The sequence below is a fragment of the Salmo salar genome, unplaced genomic scaffold (assembly GCF_905237065.1).
Source record: "Salmo salar unplaced genomic scaffold, Ssal_v3.1, whole genome shotgun sequence".
NCBI classification, from domain to species: Eukaryota; Metazoa; Chordata; class Actinopteri; order Salmoniformes; family Salmonidae; genus Salmo; species Salmo salar.
In genome coordinates, this window is record NW_025548333.1 from 284,712 (window position 1) to 306,822 (window position 22,111).

Here is a 22,111-nt window from a genome sequence, read left to right on the forward strand (position 1 = left end):
ATTATAAGATGAATGTACTAATGTGTGTGTGTCAGAAAAGTTGACCTCTTGGGGCTACCCTAGGTTAGGGAGCGCCACAGCGCATTTTGAAAAAAATTCGTTCCCATTTTCAACGGCCTACTAATCAAACTCAGAAGCTAGGACATGCATATACTTATTATATATGGATAGAAAACACCCTAAAGTTTCTAAAACTGTTTGAATGGTGTCTGTGAGTATAACAGAACTCATATGGCAGTCAAAACCCCGAGACCGATTGAAACAGGAAGTGTAATTCTGAATTGTGGACTCGACTTCATCACTTTGCCTATTAATCAAACCGTGAGCAATGGTTCACTGAGCACTTCCTATTGCTTCCACTAGATGTCCCCAGTCTTTTCACAGTGGTTTGAGCCTTATACAGTCGAAACTCAGTGAATGATACGCGTTGGAAATTGGTCACAGGGGATGGGCCATCACCATTATGACGTCGGCGGCCCTGTCTACCCCCACCTTTGGAAGTGTTTCAAAACACTCTGCAATCGTCCCCGTCAAATCTTATTGGCTCTCTTGGTGTTACAGGCCCTGAAGATGAATGTTTTACAACGTTTGACATGTTTGAACGAACCTAGAGGAGGGGAAAAGTACATTTTCCTAAACTTCTGTCCCGCGCACGTCGGAAGATTTGGAGATAGCCCTAGGACACGCTACCAACAGCAGGCTAATGGAACATGAATTATGGACTTTTTCGACCGAAAATACATCTGTTGTGGACCTGGGATTCTGAGTGCTTTCTGATGAAGACAACTAAAGGTAGGCGATTATTGACAATATTATACAAGATGAGATGTGACATGCGATTGTTCCAAGATGGCGCGGCGCTAGTATTCCAGGCTCATTTTCTGAGTATCGCAAAGTGTGATTACCCAGTAAAGTTAATTTAAAATCTGGTATGACAGGTGTTCTCAAGAGATATTCATCTATAAATGTTAGATTGACAATATAAATTAAAAAAATTGTTTTCGAATAGTAATAAATGGAATTATGCACTGTTTCCCGGGACGCATTTGAGGGGAAAATAGTTAGTCAACTCAGACGCCGATGTAAAATACTGTTTTTATATATAAATATGACCTTTATTGAACAAAAGAATGCATGCTGTGTGTAACATGATGTCCTAGGTGTGTCATCTGATGAAGTTTGTAAAGGTTAGTGCTGCATTTAGCTGTCTTCTGGGTTTATGTGACATTATATGCTAGCTTGAAAAATGGGTGTCTGATTATTTCTGGCTTGGTACTCTGCTGACATTATCTAATGTTTTGCTTTCGCTGTAAAGCCTTTTTGAAATCGGACAACGTGGTTAGATTAAGGAGATGTTTATCTTTCAAAGAGTGTATGTTTGAAAAATTTGAATTTTGACATTTATTTGGTTTCAAATTTGCCGCTCTTGAAATGCACCTGCTGTTGATAGGGTGCACCACGGGTGGCACGCTAGCGTCCCACATAGCCCCAAGAGGTTAATGATTTAGCAATGTAAGTAACCAGACAGCAGACAACTTGTGACCACTGTGAAACTGATAACAGGAAGAAGGTCTCCCCACCCAGGGAGGGGAGAAACCTTTAGGCTTGCAGTAGATTATGTAACATGGGGCAGGATATGATAAGCAATGTATGAGATGGAGAAGACTTGTAAATAAGCATTGACAGTGTTAAAGAAGAGGAGGGGCATTTGTAAGGGGTATGACATATGGTATGACCAAATGTCAGGTATAAAAGGCTGTGTACATTGTATGATATTCAGAGCTCTCGTAAATAAACATTCTGACAAATTGTAGCTTGGCTCTCCGTCTGCGTCATTCAACCAGAATTTTACACCCTCTGGGGGGCAGACAGAGTAGTTTGATTGAAGTTCGGTTTATGAACATTGGGAACAGAATTCCCATGACAGAAGGTAGAAACTAAGGCCTGTAGGACCTGCCTTGTTGATAGTGTTGTTAAGAAGGTAGAGCAGGGCTTTATTATGGACAGACTTCTCCCCATCTTAGCTACTGTCGTATCAATATGTTTTGACCATGGCAGTTTACAATCCAGGGTTACTCCAAGCAGTTTAGTCTCCTCAACTTGCTCAATTTCCACATTATTCATTACAAGATGAACAGGTGAGCAGTACGCGTCTATGAAATGAGAGCATGAACAGTGTGAGGACCGTTAAAGCGTCTTAGGGTTAGGGGGCAGTTTTCGGAAGTTCGGAGAGTCTGGCGAGCCCAAAGTAAAATGCCTGTTACTCAGGCCCAGAAGCTATGCATATAATTGGTACATTTGGAAAGAAAACACTCTGACGTTTCCAAAATTGTTCAAATAATGTCTGTGAGTATAACAGAACAGATATGGCAGGCGAAAACCCGAAGAAAATCCGACCAAAAAATAAATAAAATCACAGGCTCATATTTGTAAAGCTATTGAAAACTCCTATGTCCATCACCCAGATTGCAATTCATAATAGCATCCACTAGATGTCAACAGTATTTATTCAAGGTTTTGAGGCTTCTATTTTGAAAAATAAATAAATATTTACACTTTCAGTGAGCTGACTGCTTGGGTCACATCAGTGTTTTTGCGCGCGATGGAGAGGGTCCACACTTGCGAATTTGGCATTCCTATTGAACACAGTACTTTCCGTATGAAATATTATAGTTTATTTACATTTTAGACAACCTGAGGATGATATAGACACGTTATTTGACTTGTTTGGACGAAATTTACTGGTAGCTTTTAGAACTTCTTTGTCTGCACGTTGAAGGAGTGGATTTCTGAAGTCATGGCGCCTGCTAAACAGACTATTTTGGGATATAAAAGAAGGACTTTATCGAACAAAACGACCATTCATTGTGTAGCTGGGACCCTTGGGATTGCAAACAGAGGAAGATCTTCAAAGGTAAGTGATTTATTTTATCGCTATTTGGGATTCTGTGACGCCTGTGCTTGTTTGGAAAATATGTTGTTGTGGGGTGCTGTCCTCAGATAATCGAAAGCTATGCTTTCACCGTAAAGCCTTTTTGAAATCTGACAAAGCAGTTCGTTTGCCAAGATTCTAAGCTTTTAAATGATGTATGACACTTGTATTTTCATGAATGTTTAATATATTTCTATTTTGAATTTGTTGATCTGCAATTTCACCGGATGTTGTCGTAGGTGTTTCGCTAGCGGTCCTCGAGCCCTAAGAGTTAAAAAAAACCATGTGCCCTGATTTAGTTAAAACTGGTTCCATCAGATCCCTTACAAAACCTTTTACAACTGATTCATCACTGTCATACCTTATAGGGTCCAGAGTTTTCCTGGTTAGGTCAACAGATAAGGACAAACTCTGGGCCCCAGGGCAAAAAAATTCCCCCCCCCCCCATTCTGGGACCTATGGTTGCCACCAGTCTGCTTGCCGTTCTCAGTTATCGTCAGGTACTGTATGTGGATGATCAGGGCTTTATTCAGAAAAAGTTTCTTGGGCTACTTTGATTTGCCAAGTGGGCGAGATGTGAATTCCGTGTTTATCTTCATGGACAAACTTGTTGTTCAAACCTACGATGGCTCAGCTTCAAGGGAACGTATCTGCTATTTTTACATTTTCATTTTAGTCATTTAGCAGACGCTCTTATCCAGAGCGACTTACAGTAGTGAATGCATACATTTCATACATTTTTTTTTCTCCGTACTGGTCCCCCGTGGGAATCGAACCCACAACCCTGGCGTTGCAAACACCATGCTCTACCAACTGAGCCACACGGGGGGAGTTATTTGTATGTCCAGCTGAGTCCCCTCCTGTTCCATGGTTTAACAAGCGATGAACACTCCACTACCATTGTCAACTAACTCCTCACATGAACTGGAAGCCATGTCTCATGTGGCCCACTCATCCACTGGCACATTGAATGTTTCCTCTCCATGCACGGTGAGGGAACCCCTGTCAATTTTTCTCTCATTACTTTATGTAGAGTCAATCACAAACACAATCACATTATTACACATCCATGATTTGACCCCTTGCTTGGACTAACTCATTCTTAGCTCTTTTGTCTCACTGTGTAGTGTTTTTGTGTTATTGTCTTCCCAGTCAAATCCTGTCCTGCACTGGTCAAGCCTCTGAACACCTCAACTCATGCCTCATACCCTCATTCAATCACTGCTGTGATCCCTTCCCAAAATGGTGTAAGTAGCCCTCTCATTCCTATTCCCCATAATATTGTACTATAAGTGTCTTTATTAAATGCTTTAGGTTAAAATAATTACTCTTTGACGAATTTTGAAACACATTTTGACGTCTCTGTGCGTAACGCACCTATACTGTGGGTCTCCCATCCTCCTCAACAACAGAAATGTCTAATAACGTCTAATACAATTCATCATTAATAATTCTGCAAGTTTTCTGTGTTCATTAGCCTGATTCTACTCACTGTGGTAGTGTGGAAGTGTTCAGCTGTATTATTTGGCCTGTGGTCCTGTTGTCCACAGTCCCATCGGTGAAGATAATGTCTTAATTGAGCTTCTTGTCTGTGACTGAGATACGTAATCTGCACATTTACTAAAACGTCAGCTCTCATCTCTCCCAATGTTCTCAATGTCAAACCATGAAGGCCGGGTAGTTTTTTTTCATGATTGCAACCCAGGTCATTTTAGTCGGCTGGCCCTCGCTACATATTCGTCGCCAGACCCACTGGCTCCAGGTCATCTATAAGTCTTTACTAGGTAAAGCTCCGCCTTATCTCAGCTCACTGGTCACGATAACAACACCCACCCGTAGCACGCGCTCCAGCAGGTACATCTCACTGTTAATTCCCCAAAGCCAACACCTCCTTTGGCCGCCTTTCCTTCCAGTTCTCTGCTGCCAGTGACTGGAACGAATTGCAAAAATCGCTGAAGGCGGAGACTTATTGCTCCCTCACTAACTTTAAACATCAGCTATCCGAGCAGCTAACCGATCGCTGCAGCTGTACATAGTCCATCTGTAAATAGCCCACCCAATCTACCTACCTCATCCCCATATTGTTTTTATTTACTTTGCTGCTCTTTTGCACACCAGTATCTCTACTTACACATCATCATCTGCTCATCTATCACTCCAGTGTTAATCAGCTAAATTGTCATTACTTTGCTACTACGGCCTATTTATTGCCATACCTCCTCACGCCATTTGCACACACTGTATATAGACTTTCTTTTTTCTGTTGTGTTGACTGTACGCTTGTTTATTCCATGTAACTCTGTGTTGTTGTTTCTGTCACACTGCTTTTTCTTTATTCTTGGCCAGGTCGCAGTTGTAAATGAGAACTTGTTCTCAACTGGCCTACCTGGTTAAATAAAGGTGAAATAATAAAAATAAAAAGATCCTATATCATAATGAATCAGATTACATGGAGAGGGGGGACCTGATCCTAGATCATAATGAATCAGATTACATGGAGAGGGGGACCTGATCCTAGATCATAATGAATCAGATTACATGGAGAGGGGGGACCTAATCCTAGATCATAATGAATCAGATTACATGGAGAGGGGGGACCTGATCCTATATCATAATGAATCAGATTACATGGAGAGGAGGGACCTGATCCTATATCATAATGAGTCAGATTACATGGAGATGAGGGACCTGATCCTAGATCATAATGAATCAGATTACGTGGAGAGGGGAACCTGATCCTAGATCATAATGAATCAGATTACATGGAGAGGGGGACCTGGTCCTAGATCATAATGAATCAGATTACATGGAGAGGGGGGACCTGATCCTAGATGATAATGAATCAGATTACATGGAGAGGGGGACCTGATCCTAGATCATAATGAATCAGATTACATGGAGAGGAGGGGGGACCTGATCCTTGATCATAATGAATCAGATTACATGGAGAGGGGGGGGACCTGATCCTATATCATAATGAATCAGATTACATGGAGAGGGGGGGACCTGTTCCTAGATCTTAATGAATCAGATTACATGCTGAGGGGGGGGACCTGATCCTAGATCATAATGAATCAGATTACGTGGAGAGGGGCGACCTGATCCTAGATCATAATGAATCAGATTACATGGAGAGGGGGACCTGATCCTAGATCAAAATGAATCAGATTACATGGAGAGGGGGACCTGATCCTAGATCATAATGAATCAGATTACATGGAGAGGGGGGACCTGATCCTAGATCATAATGAATCAGATTACATGGAGAGCCGGATATATATAATATACCCTACTATTTTTTTATATTTAATATGCCATAAACTATTGTTTTTTTTAACAGTTTCATTAATACATTGTAATTAACTTAATCATTATGACACACCCCTCTCTATTGTCATTGGTTGCACTAATTGCACTGTTTGTCTACATAACCTGGCTCAAGTATTGATGACATCACCCTGAAGAAGGCACAGTGATGCTGAAACGTTGGTAAATACCCAATAAATGACTGGGAGTTTATATATGGAGTGTGGGATTCTCTTTATTTTGATAGTTTATAACTCTTATGTATGTGCCATCTTTTTGTGTTTTTCAGGCAGCCTGGGAAAGAACTGAAAAAACTCACTAAAGAGTCAAGACAGAGACACCAGAAAGACCCAAGAAGACTTGGACGCAGCATCAGAGGACAGAGAGGGATGTTCAGAACTCACTCAGTCTGGTCAGTTGGTGAGGGTAGACTTGGAGGCTGCTTACCTGACATGGAGGAAGTCCTCCCTCCTCTCCCCTACCTTCACTATACCCCCTCCTCTCCCCTACCTTCCCTATACCCCCTCCTCTCCCCTACCTTCCCTATACCCCCCTCCTCTCCCCTACCTTCCCTATACCCCCTCCTCTCCCCTACCTTCCCTATACCCCCTCCTCTCCCCTACCTTCCCTATACCCCCTCCTCTCCCCTACCTTCCCTATACCCCCTCCTCTCCCCTGCCTTCCCTATACCCCCTCCTCTCCCCTACCTTCCCTAAACCCCCCTCCTCTCCCCTACCTTCCCTATACCCCCTCTCTCCCCTACCTTCCCTATACCCCCCTCCTCTCCCCTACCTTGTTTGTGATTAGGTTAGAAGAGAATGACTCCTCAACCCAAGAGGTCCTGGAGCAGCTGTGATCAGGATAGAAGAGAATGACTCCTCAACCCAAGAGGCCCTGGAGCAGCTGTGATCAGGTTAGAAGAGAATGACTCCTCAACCCAAGAGGCCCTGGAGCAGCTGTGAGAGAGCATCAGTGTTGAAGCATTTGGGGAAATTTAAAGAAGGTTTCCTGGTAAAGAGGATTGACTGTTACGTAAAGGGTCAGAGCCACTGATTGGACAAAATATTAAGGATACCTTCCTAATATTGAGGTACGCCTGGTCAGTTTGTCATGGAAAGAAAGGTGTCCTTAATGTTTTGTGTTAATTACATAATAATGATACATTTATGGATTGTTTTATGTAGCCTATTGTTTTCTATTTATTCAACCTGCCATCTACCCACCTGGGGATTGAGGGTTATGAGAGAACCCCCACATCACTAGCTTCTCTTTATTCAACCTGCCCTCTCTACCCACCTGGGGACTGAGGGTTATGAGAGAACCCCCACATCACTAGCTTGCATGTTTTGCAGTCTTGTAAAGATAAGGAGGGGACGACTGGGAGGCAGGTTGGCATTTATTGTTATGAATCTTGTCCTGGAGGCAGGTTGGCATTTATTGTCATGAATCTTGCCCTGGAGGCAGTTCAGCAAAGTATCCCCTAGCTGGCACAGGCACAAAGTAATACAATCAGATTTTAATCCTAATCTCAACCCTAACCACACTGCTAATCCTTCCCTTAAATTAAGACCATAAAACAACATTTTCCACAGCCAATTCTGACTTTGCAGCTGACATATCTAGAGGAAATCGCACAGTTCTGCCTCCAGGTCAAGATTCATGACAAACGTCAACATGAGACAGGGAGAGGCAATGTAAAAATCAATAACAAAATTGTTTCCACTATTAACATGCTTTTTCTTGTTTCAAGTATGTTTTATTATGAAAAGTACAATATAACCATGTATACTTGTACAACTATGGAGCGTATGTCCACATATAATTGTACAATTTGTTTTTCCAACATAAAAGACAAGAAATGATCACATTGGTATTTTAACAGTGTTATTGTAAGAGTTTAAATGTTTAAACAGAGGATACATCTAAAACAGGATAAAACAAGTGCAGTATGTTGTGAGAATGTTACTTTAACGTCGACTCATAACGTCACACTATAACTTCATGTGAGTCCCGTGGAAAGACTGCATGTTGTTTTGGGTGGATTGAGTGACGTCTTCATCAACATTTTGCTGAATATTCCAGTATTATTTTCACCTCTTGTCGGCTGCAGACATTCATAAGGAGTTCCAGTAGTTTATTTGTCATTTGCAGGTATTAAAAGTAATACATACATTGTAATTCCTTGTTGGATCTCTCTCACATACAGGACAGTACATACCAGAGGAGGCTGCTGAGGGGAGGACGGCTCATAATAATGTCTGGAACAGAGTGAATGAAATGGAACACATGGAAACCACGTGTTTGATACCATTCCACTTATTCCACTCCAGCCATTACAAGCCTGTCCTCCCTAAATAAGGTCCCACCAGCCTCCTGTGGTACAAACACAAACAGTAAAATATATCATAAAAAATGCAAAGTGGTAAAAGATCAGAAAATATTACAAGCCTGTCACGTGTGAGTGTCCATTGTGTGAGTGTCCATTGTGTGTGTTCAGTGTGTGTGTGTGTGTTCAGTGTGTGTGTTCAGTGTGTGTGTCAGTGTGTGTGTGTTTGTGTGTGTGTGTGTCAGTGTTTGTGTGTGTCCAGTGTGTGTGTTCAGTGTGTGTGTCAGTGTGTGTGTGTCAGTGTTTGTGTGTGTCCAGTGTGTGTGTTCAGTGTGTGTGTCAGTGTGTGTGTGTCCAGTGTGTGTGTGTCCAGTGTGTGTGTCAGTGTGTGTGTGTCCAGTGTGTGTGTGTCCAGTGTGTGTGTTCAGTGTGTGTGTGTCCAGTGTGTGTGTGTATTTGCCTAGTGTTTGAGTGTATGTGTGTTTGTCCAGTTTGAGTGGGTGGCCAGCGTGTGTGTGTGTGTGCCTAGTGTGTGTGTTTGTGTCCAGTGTGTGTGTGTCCAGTGTGTGTGTGTCCAGTGTGTGTGTGTATTTGCCTAGTGTTTGAGTGTATGTGTGTTTGTCCAGTTTGAGTGGGTGGCCAGCGTGTGTGTGTGTGTGCCTAGTGTGTGTGTTTGTGTCCAGTGTGTGTGTGTCCAGTGTGTGTGTGTGTCCAGAATGTGTGTGTGTGTGTGTGTGTCCAGTGTACGTGTTCAGTGTGTGTGTTGAGAGTGTGTGTCTATTTTGTGTATGTCCAGTTTGTGTGTGTGTCCATTTTGTGTCCAGTGTGTGTGTGTCCAATTTGTTTCCAGTGTGTGTGTGTTGAGTGTGTGTATATCCAGTGTGTGTGTGTGTGTGGTGTGTGAGTGTGTTGTGTGTGTGTGTTCAGTGTATGTTTATGTGAGTGTGTGTCCAGTTTGTGTCCAGTGTGTGTGTGTGTCCAGTGTGTGTCCAGTTTGTGTGTATGGGTGTGTCCAGAATGTGTGTGTGTGTCCCTTTTGTGTCCAGTGTGTGTGTATGTCAAGTTTATGTCTGGTTTGTGTGTGTGTGTGTGTGTCCAGTGTGTGTGTGTCCATTTTGTGTCCAGTGTGTGTGTGTCCATTTTGTTTCCAGTGTGTGTGTATCCAGTGTGTGTGTGTATGTGTGTGTGTGTCCTGTGTGTTTGGTGTGTCTAGTGTGTGTGTGTGTGTGTGTCCAGTTTGTGTCCAGTGTGTGTGTGTGTGTGTCCAGTGTGTGTGTGTGTGTGTGTGTGTGTGTGTGGGTGTGTCTGTGTCCAGTGTGTGTGTCTGTGTCCGGTGTGTGTGTGTATGTGTGTGTGTGTGTGTGTGTGTGTGTGTGTGTGTGTCCGTGTCCGTGTGTGTGTGTGTGTCCGTGTGTGTGTGTGTGTGTGTGTCCAGTTATTATTTCAGGGACACTGAGTCGCCAACATAATTAACCCTAAATCCTGGATAGAGGGGCTCAGTGAATATGGAGGTGAATGTGATCAGGTGGGTCGGTGTGTCAGAGGAGGCTCTATAGAAGGACAGAGTGCCGGCTGACCAGTCCAGATACACTCCTACTCTGTGGGAGCTGGAGGGGCGGACGTCTATGGTAGTGGAGTTATTATTATGCCTGGCAGAGTATCTGTTGTCATAGCAGAACAGACACCAGGACTTGTCACTGTATCCAAGACAACAGTCATCACCCCTTCCTCTCCTGTTGATTCCTTTATATGTCACTCCTATACCAGCCCCCATTATCCCACTCCACTCTACCTCCCAGTAACAGCGCCCAGTCAGACCCTCTCTACACAGCACCTGTCTCCAGTCCTCAAATCTCTCTGGGTGATCAGGATACGGCTGCTCCTCTGTCCTACATGTCACCTTTCTGTTCTCCTCAGACAGAGAGAGGAGTCTGTCTACTGTGTTTAGGTCCAGTGTGAGATCACAGACATCTGATGGATGAAACCAGACACAATATTAGAAATCATCATTCACATTAGAATGTTTACTCACTTTTCACTAATTCATTTAATATAGATGTTACACACACAAACACACACACACACACACACACACACACACACACACACACACTGTCAAAGCAACTCTTTGTAAATTTTGGTGACCCTGATTTGTGCTTCTGTAGAACTACAGCTGATATTTAATATGACCAAGTCAGTAATGATGGTGGTCTTTGAATTAACTTGAATTAAGACTTATTCTTAGTCATATTCTTCACAGCAGTCAACACTCACATTTTCTAAGTCCAGGTTTCATTCTGTTCTCTCCACCATGTTCCACACTGTAGCGGTAAGCAGAAAAACAGACAGTCATTGAGAGATACACCTGAACACACACACACACTAGACACACACACACACACACACACTAGACACACACACACACAGGACACACACACAGGACACACACACAGGACACACACACACAGGACACACACACACAGGACACACACACACAGGACACACACACATAACTTTGTCCAAGTGGTGGTCAGAATGTTTGTCTTAACTAGCCTGAAAAGTCAAACATGTCTGATATGAACATTGACATAAACCCTCTACCGACTTGAGTTTCTCCAGTCTGCAGTGTGGATCCTCCAGTCCAGCAGAGAGCAGTCTGACTCCTGAGTCTCCTGGGTGATTGTAGCTCAGGCCTTCCTCTGTGACTAGACAGCCTGACAGCCTGCAAAGAGACAAATCATGTCAGTCAAAAGACAGACAGATGTATCATATTATAAATTACAGATTATCAACGTTTTGCCTGCAGATAGAAACATGTATAGTACAAATATTTGAGTAGACTGACCAGACCAGTTTAAAAGCAGTATCAGTCAAAAGAACCAGTGAGGTATCAGATTTAGATTGTATTGAGTATACAGTCCGCACCATATCTATTTTGACAGTGAAGATAACATTTTAAATGTGGCTCTAAACTCCAACATTTTGGATTTCAGATCAAATGTTTCATATGAGGTGACAGTATATAATGTCACCTTTTATATGAGGATATTTTCATACATATCTGTTTCACCATTTAGAAAAATGAAAGCGCTTTATGTATCTAGTCCCCCTATTTAAAGAAGTCATACGTTTTCGGACCAATTCACTTAAAGTGTGTTAAATTAGTCAAAAGTTTAGTGTTTGGTCCCATATTCTTTGACTGCAATGACTACATCATGCTAACCTCTCACCATTACCAATAACAGAGGCTACAACAAAACATGCTAACCTCTCACCATTACCAATAACAGAGGCTACAACAAAACATGCTAACCTCTCACCATTACCAATAACAGAGGCTACAACAAAACATGCTAACCTCTCACCATTACCAATAACAGAGGCTACAACAAAACATGCTAACCTCTCACCATTACCAATAACAGAGGCTACAACAAAACATGCTAACCTCTCACCCTTACCAATAACAGAGGCTACAACAAAACATGCTAACCTCTCACCATTACCAATAACAGAGGCTACAACAAAACATGCTAACCTCTCACCATTACCAATAACAGAGGATACAGCAAAACATGCTAACCTCTCACCATTACCAATAACAGAGGATACAGCAAAACATGCTAACCTCTCACCATTACCAATAACAGAGGTTACAACAAAACATGCTAACCTCTCACCATTACCAATAACAGAGGCTACAACAAAACATGCTAACCTCTCACCATTACCAATAACAGAGGCTACAACAAAACATGCTAACCTCTCACCATTACCAATAACAGAGGCTACAACAAAACATGCTAACCTCTCACCATTACCAATAACAGAGACTACAACAAAACATGCTAACCTCTCACCATTACCAATAACAGAGGATACAACAAAACATGCTAACCTCTCACCATTACCAATAACAGTGGCTACAACAAAACATGCTAACCTCTCACCATTACCAATAACAGTGGCTACAACAAAACATGCTAACCTCTCACCATTACCAATAACAGAGGCTACAACAAAACATGCTAACCTCTCACCATTACCAATAACAGAGGGTACAACGAAACACTTGTTGACCAACTACAGGAATACTAACCTCAAAGTCTCCAGTCTGCAGTGGGGATCCTCCAGTCCAGCAGAGAGCAGCTCCACTCCTGAATCCTTCAGGTCATTGTTACTCAGGTCCAGCTCTCTCAGGTGTGAGGGGTTTGAACTGAGAACTGAGGCCAACACTTTACAGGATGTGTCTGTGAGTTTACAGCCAGTGAGTCTGCCAACACAGAAGAAATACAATGACAGACAGGTTGTATTAAAATGATACGCTTAGCTTTCTCTGTTTACGCTGTTACCCATTTACAAATAATGTGTTGGGTTTGACCACAGAGCTGAGACCAGAGAAGCACAGCCTTCCTCTGTGACTAGACAGCCTGACAGCCTGCAAAGAGTCAAATCATATTAAAATCACACTGCTATCCTTTGGTGGTGAAAATAGTGGCAGTATATTTCTTCAACATATTCAGATATATCAGTCATGAAACCTGCCATATCTATTCAGAAATTAAGGTATCATATTAGAAATTACAAATTATCAAAGTTTTGCCTGCAGATAGAAACATATATAGTACAAATATTTGAGTAGACTGACCAGACCAGTTTAAAATCAGTATCAGTCAAAAGACAGACAGTGAGGTATCAGATTTAGATTGTATTGAGTATACAGTCCACACCATATCTATTTTGACAGTGAAGATAACATTTTAAATGTGGCTCTAAACTCCAACATTTTGGATTTCAGATCAAATGTTTCATATGAGGTGACAGTATAAAATGTCACCTTTTATTTGAGGATATTTTCATACATATTTGTTTCACCGTTTAGAAATGAAAGCAGTTCATGTATCTAGTCCCCCTATTTGAAGAAGTCATAAGTATTCTGACCAATTCATTTATAGTGTATTAAAGTAGTCAATAGATTAGTGTTTGGTTGTAAACTAGTTGGTCTTATTTGCAGTTTGTTTTGGTTGTGTTTTGCACCAATAATAAAATGGTGGATGATGACTGGATTAATCTTCTGTCTAAGTGAGTAGATAACATGTTTCTAAACACTAAATGAATCCTGATGATAACATGATTAATACAAATCATGAATGAATCATGAATAGTAATGATCAGGAAAGTTACAGAGGCTACAACAAAACAGCTAACCTCTCACCATTACCAATAACAGAGGCTACAACAAAACATGCTAATCTCTCACCATTACCAATAACAGAGGCTACAACAAAACATGCTAACCTCTCACCATTACCAATAACAGAGGCTACAACAAAACATGCTAACCTCTCACCATTACCAATAACAGAGGCTACAACAAAACATGCTAACATCTCACCATTACCAATAACAGAGGATACAACAAAACATGCTAACCTCTCACCATTACCAATAACAGAGGATACAACAAAACATGCTAACCTCTCACCATTACCAATAACAGAGGCTACAACAAAACATGCTAACCTCTCACCATTACCAATAACAGAGGATACAACAAAACATGCTAACCTCTCACCATTACCAATAACAGAGGCTACAACAAAACATGCTAACCTCTCACCATTACCAATAACAGAGGCTACAACAAAACATGCTAACCTCTCACCATTATCAATAACAGAGGCTACAACAAAACATGCTAACCTCTCACCATTACCAATAACAGAGTCTACAACAAAACATGCTAACCTCTCACCATTACCAATTACAGATGCTACAACAAAACATGCTAACCTCTCACCGTTACCAATAACAGAGGATACAACAAAACATGCTAACCTCTCACCATTACCAATAACAGAGGCTAAAACAAAACATGCTAACCTCTCACCGTTACCAATAACAGAGGCTACAACAAAACATGCTAACCTCTCACCATTACCAATAACAGAGTCTACAACAAAACATGCTAACCTCTCACCATTACCAATAACAGAGGCTACAGCAAAATATGCTAACCTCTCACCATTACCAATAACAGAGGCTACAACAAAATATGCTAACCTCTCACCATTACCAATAACAGAGGCTACAACAAAACATGCTAACCTCTCACCATTACCAATAACAGAGGCTACAACAAAACATGCTAACCTCTCACCATTACCAATAACAGAGGCTACAACAAAACATGCTAACCTCTCACCATTACCAATAACAGAGGGGGTTTGATCTTTGTGCCTCCGTTTCTCATTTATCATCATTCACGATTCATTCATGGTTATTCATAATCATGGTAGCATCCACATGAATGTAGAAGTCACTGACAATAGAAGTGAAGTGACTCCAAAATGACAGGACATTATTTACTATTCAGTATCCATTAGGAAAAACATCATCCAAAACACAACCAAGACCAACTGCAAATGAATTCAACAAGTTAGTAGAATCACAAGCTTGATGTAATCACTGCAGGTGTCAGGAATCCCGCTTCCTGAGTCTGTTTCTGCCTGAGCTGACTGTTTTCTGTTTGGTGTCTAAGGGTGCGTTCAGAAACCTATCTGGTTGCTAGGCGACGAAGTTAGGCGGGAGATCTAGTGATTACCCTACACCTGCATCTCATCAACCTTCTGCACACCTGGTCCTGATCATCACCTCTTCATAAGCCCTGAGCTGACATCCATTCCCTGCTGGATCGTTAGCAATGAACAGCCTCATGTTTCCTGAGCTAGTCTTGTTGTTTTGTTCTTGTTACTGGTTACTCCCCCCGTTTACTCTGTCTACAGTCATCCTCCCGGAACATTCAACTCCCTTGACTGGCCGTCGGTGGATACAGTGACGTCATTGAATCCACCCATCTACTCTCATCAACTCACCTCCGCTGCCGCTCCGTCTCCTGGATCACTCAAATTACACATCAAGACTACCAATAAATACTCACCTTCATTTTACTCACCTGGTCTGCTTCTGGGTTCTGTCTTAGAGAAACATGACAGCAGGCATGGAATATGGGACAACATGCTAAACTTATGACTACTTTAATACACTATTAGTAATATGTCCGAATAATTACGACTTTTTCAAATGGGAGAACTACATGCATAAAGTACTTTCATATCTGATAATACTGACCTCAGAGTCTCCAGTTTACAGTGGGGATTCCCTAGTCCAGCAGAGAGCAGCTTCACGCCTGAATCCTTCAGGTCATTGTTACTCAGATCCAACTCTCTCAGGTGTGAGGGGTTTAACCTCAGAGCTGAGACCAGAGAATCACAGCCTTCCTCTGTGACTCCACAGCCTGACAGCCTGACAAAGAGATCATGACTTCAAACACATTGTTAACCTGTTAGGAATAGGGGGCAGTATTGACACTCCTGGATAAAAAACATACCCGATTTAATCTGGTTACCACTCCTACCCAGTAACTAGAATATGCATATACTTATTGCATATGGATAGAAAACACCCTACATTTTCTAAAACTGTTTGAATGGTGTCTGTGAGTATAACAGAACTCAAATGGCAGGTCAAAACCTGAGAGATTCCTTTACAGGAAGTGGCCTGTCTGACCATTTCTTGAACTTCTTTTCCATCTCTATCATTTACTAAGGATCTCTGCTCTAACGTGACACTTCCCACGTCGTCCATAGGCGCTCAGAGCCCGGGAAAAAACAGAATGTCGTCATTCCAGCCCCAGGCTGAAACACATGATCGCCTTTCTCAAGTGGCCGATCAAGGGACACTGGGCTTATGCGCGTGACCCCGACCGCCCCCGCCTTTGGGATTTTTTCCTCTGTTTGCCGAAAAGGAGATTCCCTGTCGGAATATTATCGCTTTTCTACGAGAAAAATGTCGTAAAAATTTATTTTAAACAGCGGTTGACATGCTTCGAAGTACGGTAATGGAATATTTAGAATTTTATTGTCACGAATTGCGCAATGCGCGCGACACTTCTTTAATATTTCGGATAGTGTCTGGAACGCACGAACAAAATGCCGCTATTCGGATATAACGATGGATTATTTTGGACCAAACCAACATTTGTTATTGAAGTAGCAGTCCTGGGTGTGCATTCTGACGAAGACAACAAAAGGTAATCAAACTTTTATAATAGTAAATATGATTATGGTGAGTGCTAAACTTGCCGGGTGTCTAAATAGCGAGCCCGTGATGCCTGGGCTATGTACTTAGAATATTGCAAAATGTGCTTTCACCAAAAAGCTATTTTAAAATCGGACATATCGAGTGCATAGAGGAGGTCTGTATCTATAATTCTTAAAATAATTGTTATGCTTTTTGTGAACGTTTATCGTGAGTAATTTAGTAAAATGTTAGCGAATTCCCCGGAAGTTTGCGGGGGTATGCTAGTTCTGAACGTCACATGCTAATGTAAAAAGCTGGTTTTTGATATAAATATGAACTTGATTGAACAAAACATGCATGTATTGTATAACATAATGTCCTAGGGTTGTCATCTGATGAAGATCATCAAAGGTGAGTGCTGCATTTAGCTGTCTTCTGGGTTTTGGTGACATTATATGCTGGCTTGAAAAATGGGTGTCTGATTATTTCTGGCTTGGTACTCTGCTGACATAATCTAATGTTTTGCTTTCGTTGTAAAGCCTTTTTGAAATCGGACAGTGTGGTTAGATTAACGAGAGTCTTGTCTTGAAATGGCTGTAAAATAGTCATATGTTTGAGAAATTGAAGTAATAGGATTTTTAAGGTTTTGAAAATCGCGCCACAGGCTGGCGCAAGCGTCCCACCTAGCCCATAGAGGTTAATTTAGTGTAGAAGGACAATGGCAGATGCATTTGGTTAATTCTCCCAAACAACATATATATTCTTCTTCTGTGTCCTAGAATTGTATGGTCATATTGTTATACTAATGTGAAAATCAATGCATTTATTCACACACACACACACACACACACACACACACACACACACACACACACACACACACACACACACACACACACACACACACACACACACGACACACACACACTGGACACACAGTCAGCATATAACTTTGTCCAAGTGGTGGTCAGAATGTTTGTATTACCTAGCCTGAAAAGTCAAACATGTCTGATATGAACATTGACATAAACCCTCTACATACTTGAGTTTCTCCAGTCTGCAGTGTGGATCCTCCAGTCCAGCAGAGAGCAGTCTGACTCCTGAGTCTCCTGGGTGATTGTAGCTCAGGTCCAGCTCTCTCAGGTGTGAGGGGTTTGACATCAGAGCTGAGACCAGAGAAGCACAGCCTTCCTCTGTGACTCCACAGCCTGACAGCCTGCAACGAGATCATCATGACTTCACAAACACACTGTTTAGTTAACACCAGTAGTGTTGAAGGAAAATGGAAGATGCATTTGGTTTATTCTCTCAAACAACATATAGATTCATCTTCCGTCAGCTACAATTGTATGGTCATATTGTTATACTAATGTGAAAATCAATGCATTTATTCAATGTTTTCAATATAATATTAAACACATATTATAATGCATATTTTTCTTTAACCTGAATATTTCTTCCTGATGATTAGTTTTTATATGTCATTTTATGTACTCACAGAAATGCACTGGAGGCTTTGAACACTGGCAGCAGCCTCAGAAGACCTTCCTCTGATCTGGAGTATTTCTTCAGGTCAAACACATCCAGCTCCTTTTCTGAAGTCAGCAACACAAAGACCAGAGCTGACCACTGTGCAGGTGACAGGTTGGGTTTTGAGAGACTTCCTGAGCTCAGGAAGCTTTGGATCTCCTGCACTAGAGAATGGTCATTCAGTTCATTCAGACAGTGGAACAGATTGATGCTCCTCTCTGGAGAGGGATTCTCCCGGATCTTCTCCTTGATGTACTTGACTGTTTTTTCATGGGTCTTTGAGCTGCTTCTTGTCTTTGTCAGTAGATCTCGTAAGTGCTTCTGATTGGACTCCAGTGAGAGTCCCAGAAGGAAGCGGAGGAAAAGGTCCAGGTTTCCCATCTCACTGTGTAAGGCTTTATCCACAGCACTCTTGTAGAAAGAAACTTTAGGCTTGTCTCTGAACATCACAGAAAGGTTCCTGGACGTTGATTGCGGTTCGGCCATTAGATTCTCATTGTTGTTGATGAATGAGAGGAACACATACACAGCAGCCAGAAACTCCTGAATGCTCAGATGAACAAAGCAGTACACCTTGTCTTGGTACAGAACACATTCCTCTTTAAAGATCTGTGTGCACAATCCTGAGTACACTGAGGCTTCATTGACATCAATGCCAGCCTCTTTCAGGTCTTCTTCATAGAAAATCAGATTGCCATTCACAAGCTGTTGAAAAGCCAGTTTTCCCAGTGACAGAATGCTCTCTTTATTCCAGTGGGGACCTGTCTCTTCTTCCCCAAGATACTTTTCATTCTTCTGTTTGGTATAAAACTCCACAAGGTGTGTGTACATCTCAGTCAGAGTCTTGGGCATCTCTTCTCTCTTATGTTTCAGCATGTGTTCAAGGACTGTTGCAGAGATCCAACAGAAGACTGGAATGTGGCACATGATGTGGAGGCTCCTTGATCTCTTTATGTGTGAGATGATTCTGCTGGCCAGGTCCTCATCACTGAATCTCTTTCTGAAGTACTCCTCCTTCTGTGGGTCATTGAACCCTCGTACCTCTGTCACCTGGTCAACACACCCTGAAGGGATCTTATTGGCTGCTGCAGGTCGGGTAGTTATCCAGAGGAGAGCAGAGGGAAGCAGATTTCCCTTGATGAGATTTGTCAGCAGAACATCCACTGAGGTTGACTCTGTGACGTCCCAACAGATCTTGTTCTTCTGGAAGTCTAGGGGCAGTCGGCACTCATCCAGACCATCAAAGATGAACAGAACTTTGTACTTGTTGTAGATGGTGATTCCTGATTGTTTGGTTTCCATTGAAAAGTTATTGAGAAGTTCAATGAAAGTGTGTTTGTCCTCTTTCATCAAATTCAGCTCCCGGAAAGGGAATGAAAATACAAATTGAACATCCTGATTGGCTTTTCCTTCAGCCCAGTCCAGAATGAACTTCTGCACAGAGACTGTTTTTCCAATGCCAGCAACTCCCTTTGTCAGCACAGTTCTGATACGTTTGTCTTGTCCAGTTAAGGGTTTGAAGATGTCGTTACATTTGATTGCAGTCTCTGGTCTTGCTTGTTTCCTGGTTGTTGTCTCAATCTGTCTCAGCTCATGTTCATTATTGACCTCTCCTGTTCCTCCCTCTGTGATGTAGAGCTCTGTGTAGATCTTATTGAGAAGTGTTGGGTTTCCTTGTTTAGCGATCCCCTCAAATACACATTGAAACTTCTTCTTTAGATTAGATTTGAGTTCACGTTGGCAAATCACAGCAAGCTCATCTGAATGAAGAAATAGCACAGAGGATATTAATATTACATCTGTTTTAATGCCTACAGTATTGTAGGACTGTTATAAAGTTTAAATTATAATCATTTATTCTCTTAACTGACTGTATAAATGTGTAAATGTTTTCATAATGCATTACAGACTGGTGTGACTGATTATAATAATATTGGTGTTATTGATGGTATTATTAATGTTGTCTCTCTCTGTCTCTCTCTCTAAATTAATCACCACATCACATCCCTTCTGCTACTTGATGAGGTCACTAGGTGTTGTGTTAAGGCTGCTACAATATCATTGAGTTACACAGCTACTTTAGCTGTACTTTAGCCACAGCTTTTAAATGTTATAAAACAGCATTCATCATGAGGCAGACAGATCTTACATTTCTCCAGTGTGTCAGCAAGCTCCTTCTGGTTCATTTTCCTCAGGACGTGCAGTGTGATCTTCAGAGCCCCCTCTCTGGCACTGCTCTCCTGCTTCTCATCTTCAGCATCCACCACTTCCTTATCCTGCTTCTGACTCTCATAGCCTTCTGGGAGTTCTGGACTAAGAATCCTCTTGAACATCTTCAGCTCGTTCTTCACAAATGTCGTCATTTTCTCTTCAAGCAACTGAAATAAATCAAGTAAATAAGTTAAGCAAGAGAAGAAATGCTTTCTCATTAACACATTAATGAATAATTGACAGATCAACTTTACTTGAAGTAAACTAAAACAAATGTTAATAACAGGATCACATACACTGAATATAGAGTCCAGGTCTGTTTGATGACTCTGGGAAGACTGACCACTGAGAATCTCTGACTCTGATCTCTCCTGTTGGTTTCTGTGGACAAAACATGAGATTACATCTCCTCAACCAGGGAGTACACACACACACACACACACACACACACACACACACACACACACACACACACACACACACACACACACACACACACACACACACACACACACACACACACACACACACACACACTGTTTTAGGACTATGAAAATGGACTAAAGTATTAGCCTATGGATTATGAAAACAACCAAAAGAAATGTGAAAATGGGAGAGGAGAAATGACTAGAGACAGTGTTGTTTAACTCACTGACCATGACCCATGAGTTCTTCTTACCTTTGTTCAGTAGAAAAGTATCCCTCTCTAAACTTCATAGGTAGATTCATAGACCAGTCACTCTTCATGGACACACAGCTGGGTACAGGGGAGGCTGGTCTCTCCTGCTTGATTGGGCTTCAACACAACAGAGACAAACATTACATCTCTCATCTACTCTGAGCTCAGATGGGGAAACATAAGAGTTTCATTACAAAACGCTATAAATCACTTTTCAGAAATGTTGGTAAATTATCTCATTGTTTAAAGAAATGATTAAACCACTACAAGGCTTTATAAAGACTTTTAAAGTGGGTAATTTCCACATAAAATGCACATTTGCTGTTATTTTCCCGACGTGAGAAACTGGGTCGAATTAACATGGCATCTGTAAGTGCATTCATCTTTAGATATCTAGGTGAGACAACCACATATCACAGTCAGATATACAGGATACAAATATTCCATTCCTGTTAAACAATGGATATACAGCATTTAGCAACAAAACACATTTTCACACACACATCTAAAATCTAGAACAGTTATATAGAATGTACCCATAAGAAATACCTTCTGATTAACAAACGTTTTAGAATATACATTCTTAAACAAAATAGTCAGCTCACCTCTTAGCTTTGGTATCATGTCCCCCAGAGACACTCATTTTAGAGGCAGGACCCCCCTCCTCTCTCTCCCCAGAGAGACTCATTTTAGAGGCAGGACCCCCCTCCTCTCTCTCCCCAGAGACACTCATTTTAGAGGCAGGGTCCCCCTCCTCTCTCTCCCCAGAGAGACTCATTTTAGAGGCAGGACCCCCCTCCTCTCTCTCCCCAGAGAGACTCATTTTAGAGGCAGGGTCCCCCTCCTCTCTCTCCCCAGAGAGACTCATTTTAGAGGCAGGGTCCCCCTCCTCTCTCTCCCCAGAGAGACTCATTTTAGAGGCAGGACCCCCCTCCTCTCTCTCCACAGAGACACTCATTTTAGAGGCAGGGTCCCCCTCCTCTCTCTCCCCAGAGAGACTCATTTTAGAGGCAGGACCCCCCTCCTCTCTCTCCCCAGAGAGACT

The 22,111-nt window shown here is 41.9% G+C and overlaps 1 protein-coding gene and 1 long non-coding RNA gene across 2 annotated transcripts; both read right to left on the reverse strand.

The window, feature by feature from the left end:
• Positions 1-9,964: 9,964 nt before the first annotated feature.
• LOC123732912 (stonustoxin subunit beta-like) lies at positions 9,965-10,869 on the reverse strand. Its single transcript, XM_045712233.1, has 2 exons — positions 10,839-10,869; positions 9,965-10,535 (listed from the first exon to the last, which is right to left on the reverse strand). Exons 1-2 carry the CDS (start codon positions 10,858-10,860, stop codon positions 10,003-10,005), a joined length of 555 nt encoding a protein of 184 aa, XP_045568189.1. The 5' UTR covers positions 10,861-10,869; the 3' UTR covers positions 9,965-10,002.
• Positions 10,870-20,596: 9,727 nt separating this feature from the next.
• On the reverse strand, positions 20,597-21,705 carry LOC123732913 (uncharacterized). The gene is made up of 3 exons (XR_006763487.1): positions 21,672-21,705; positions 21,067-21,183; positions 20,597-20,768 (listed from the first exon to the last, which is right to left on the reverse strand). It is a non-coding gene; the product is annotated as an uncharacterized lncRNA (long non-coding RNA).
• Positions 21,706-22,111: the final 406 nt, after the last annotated feature.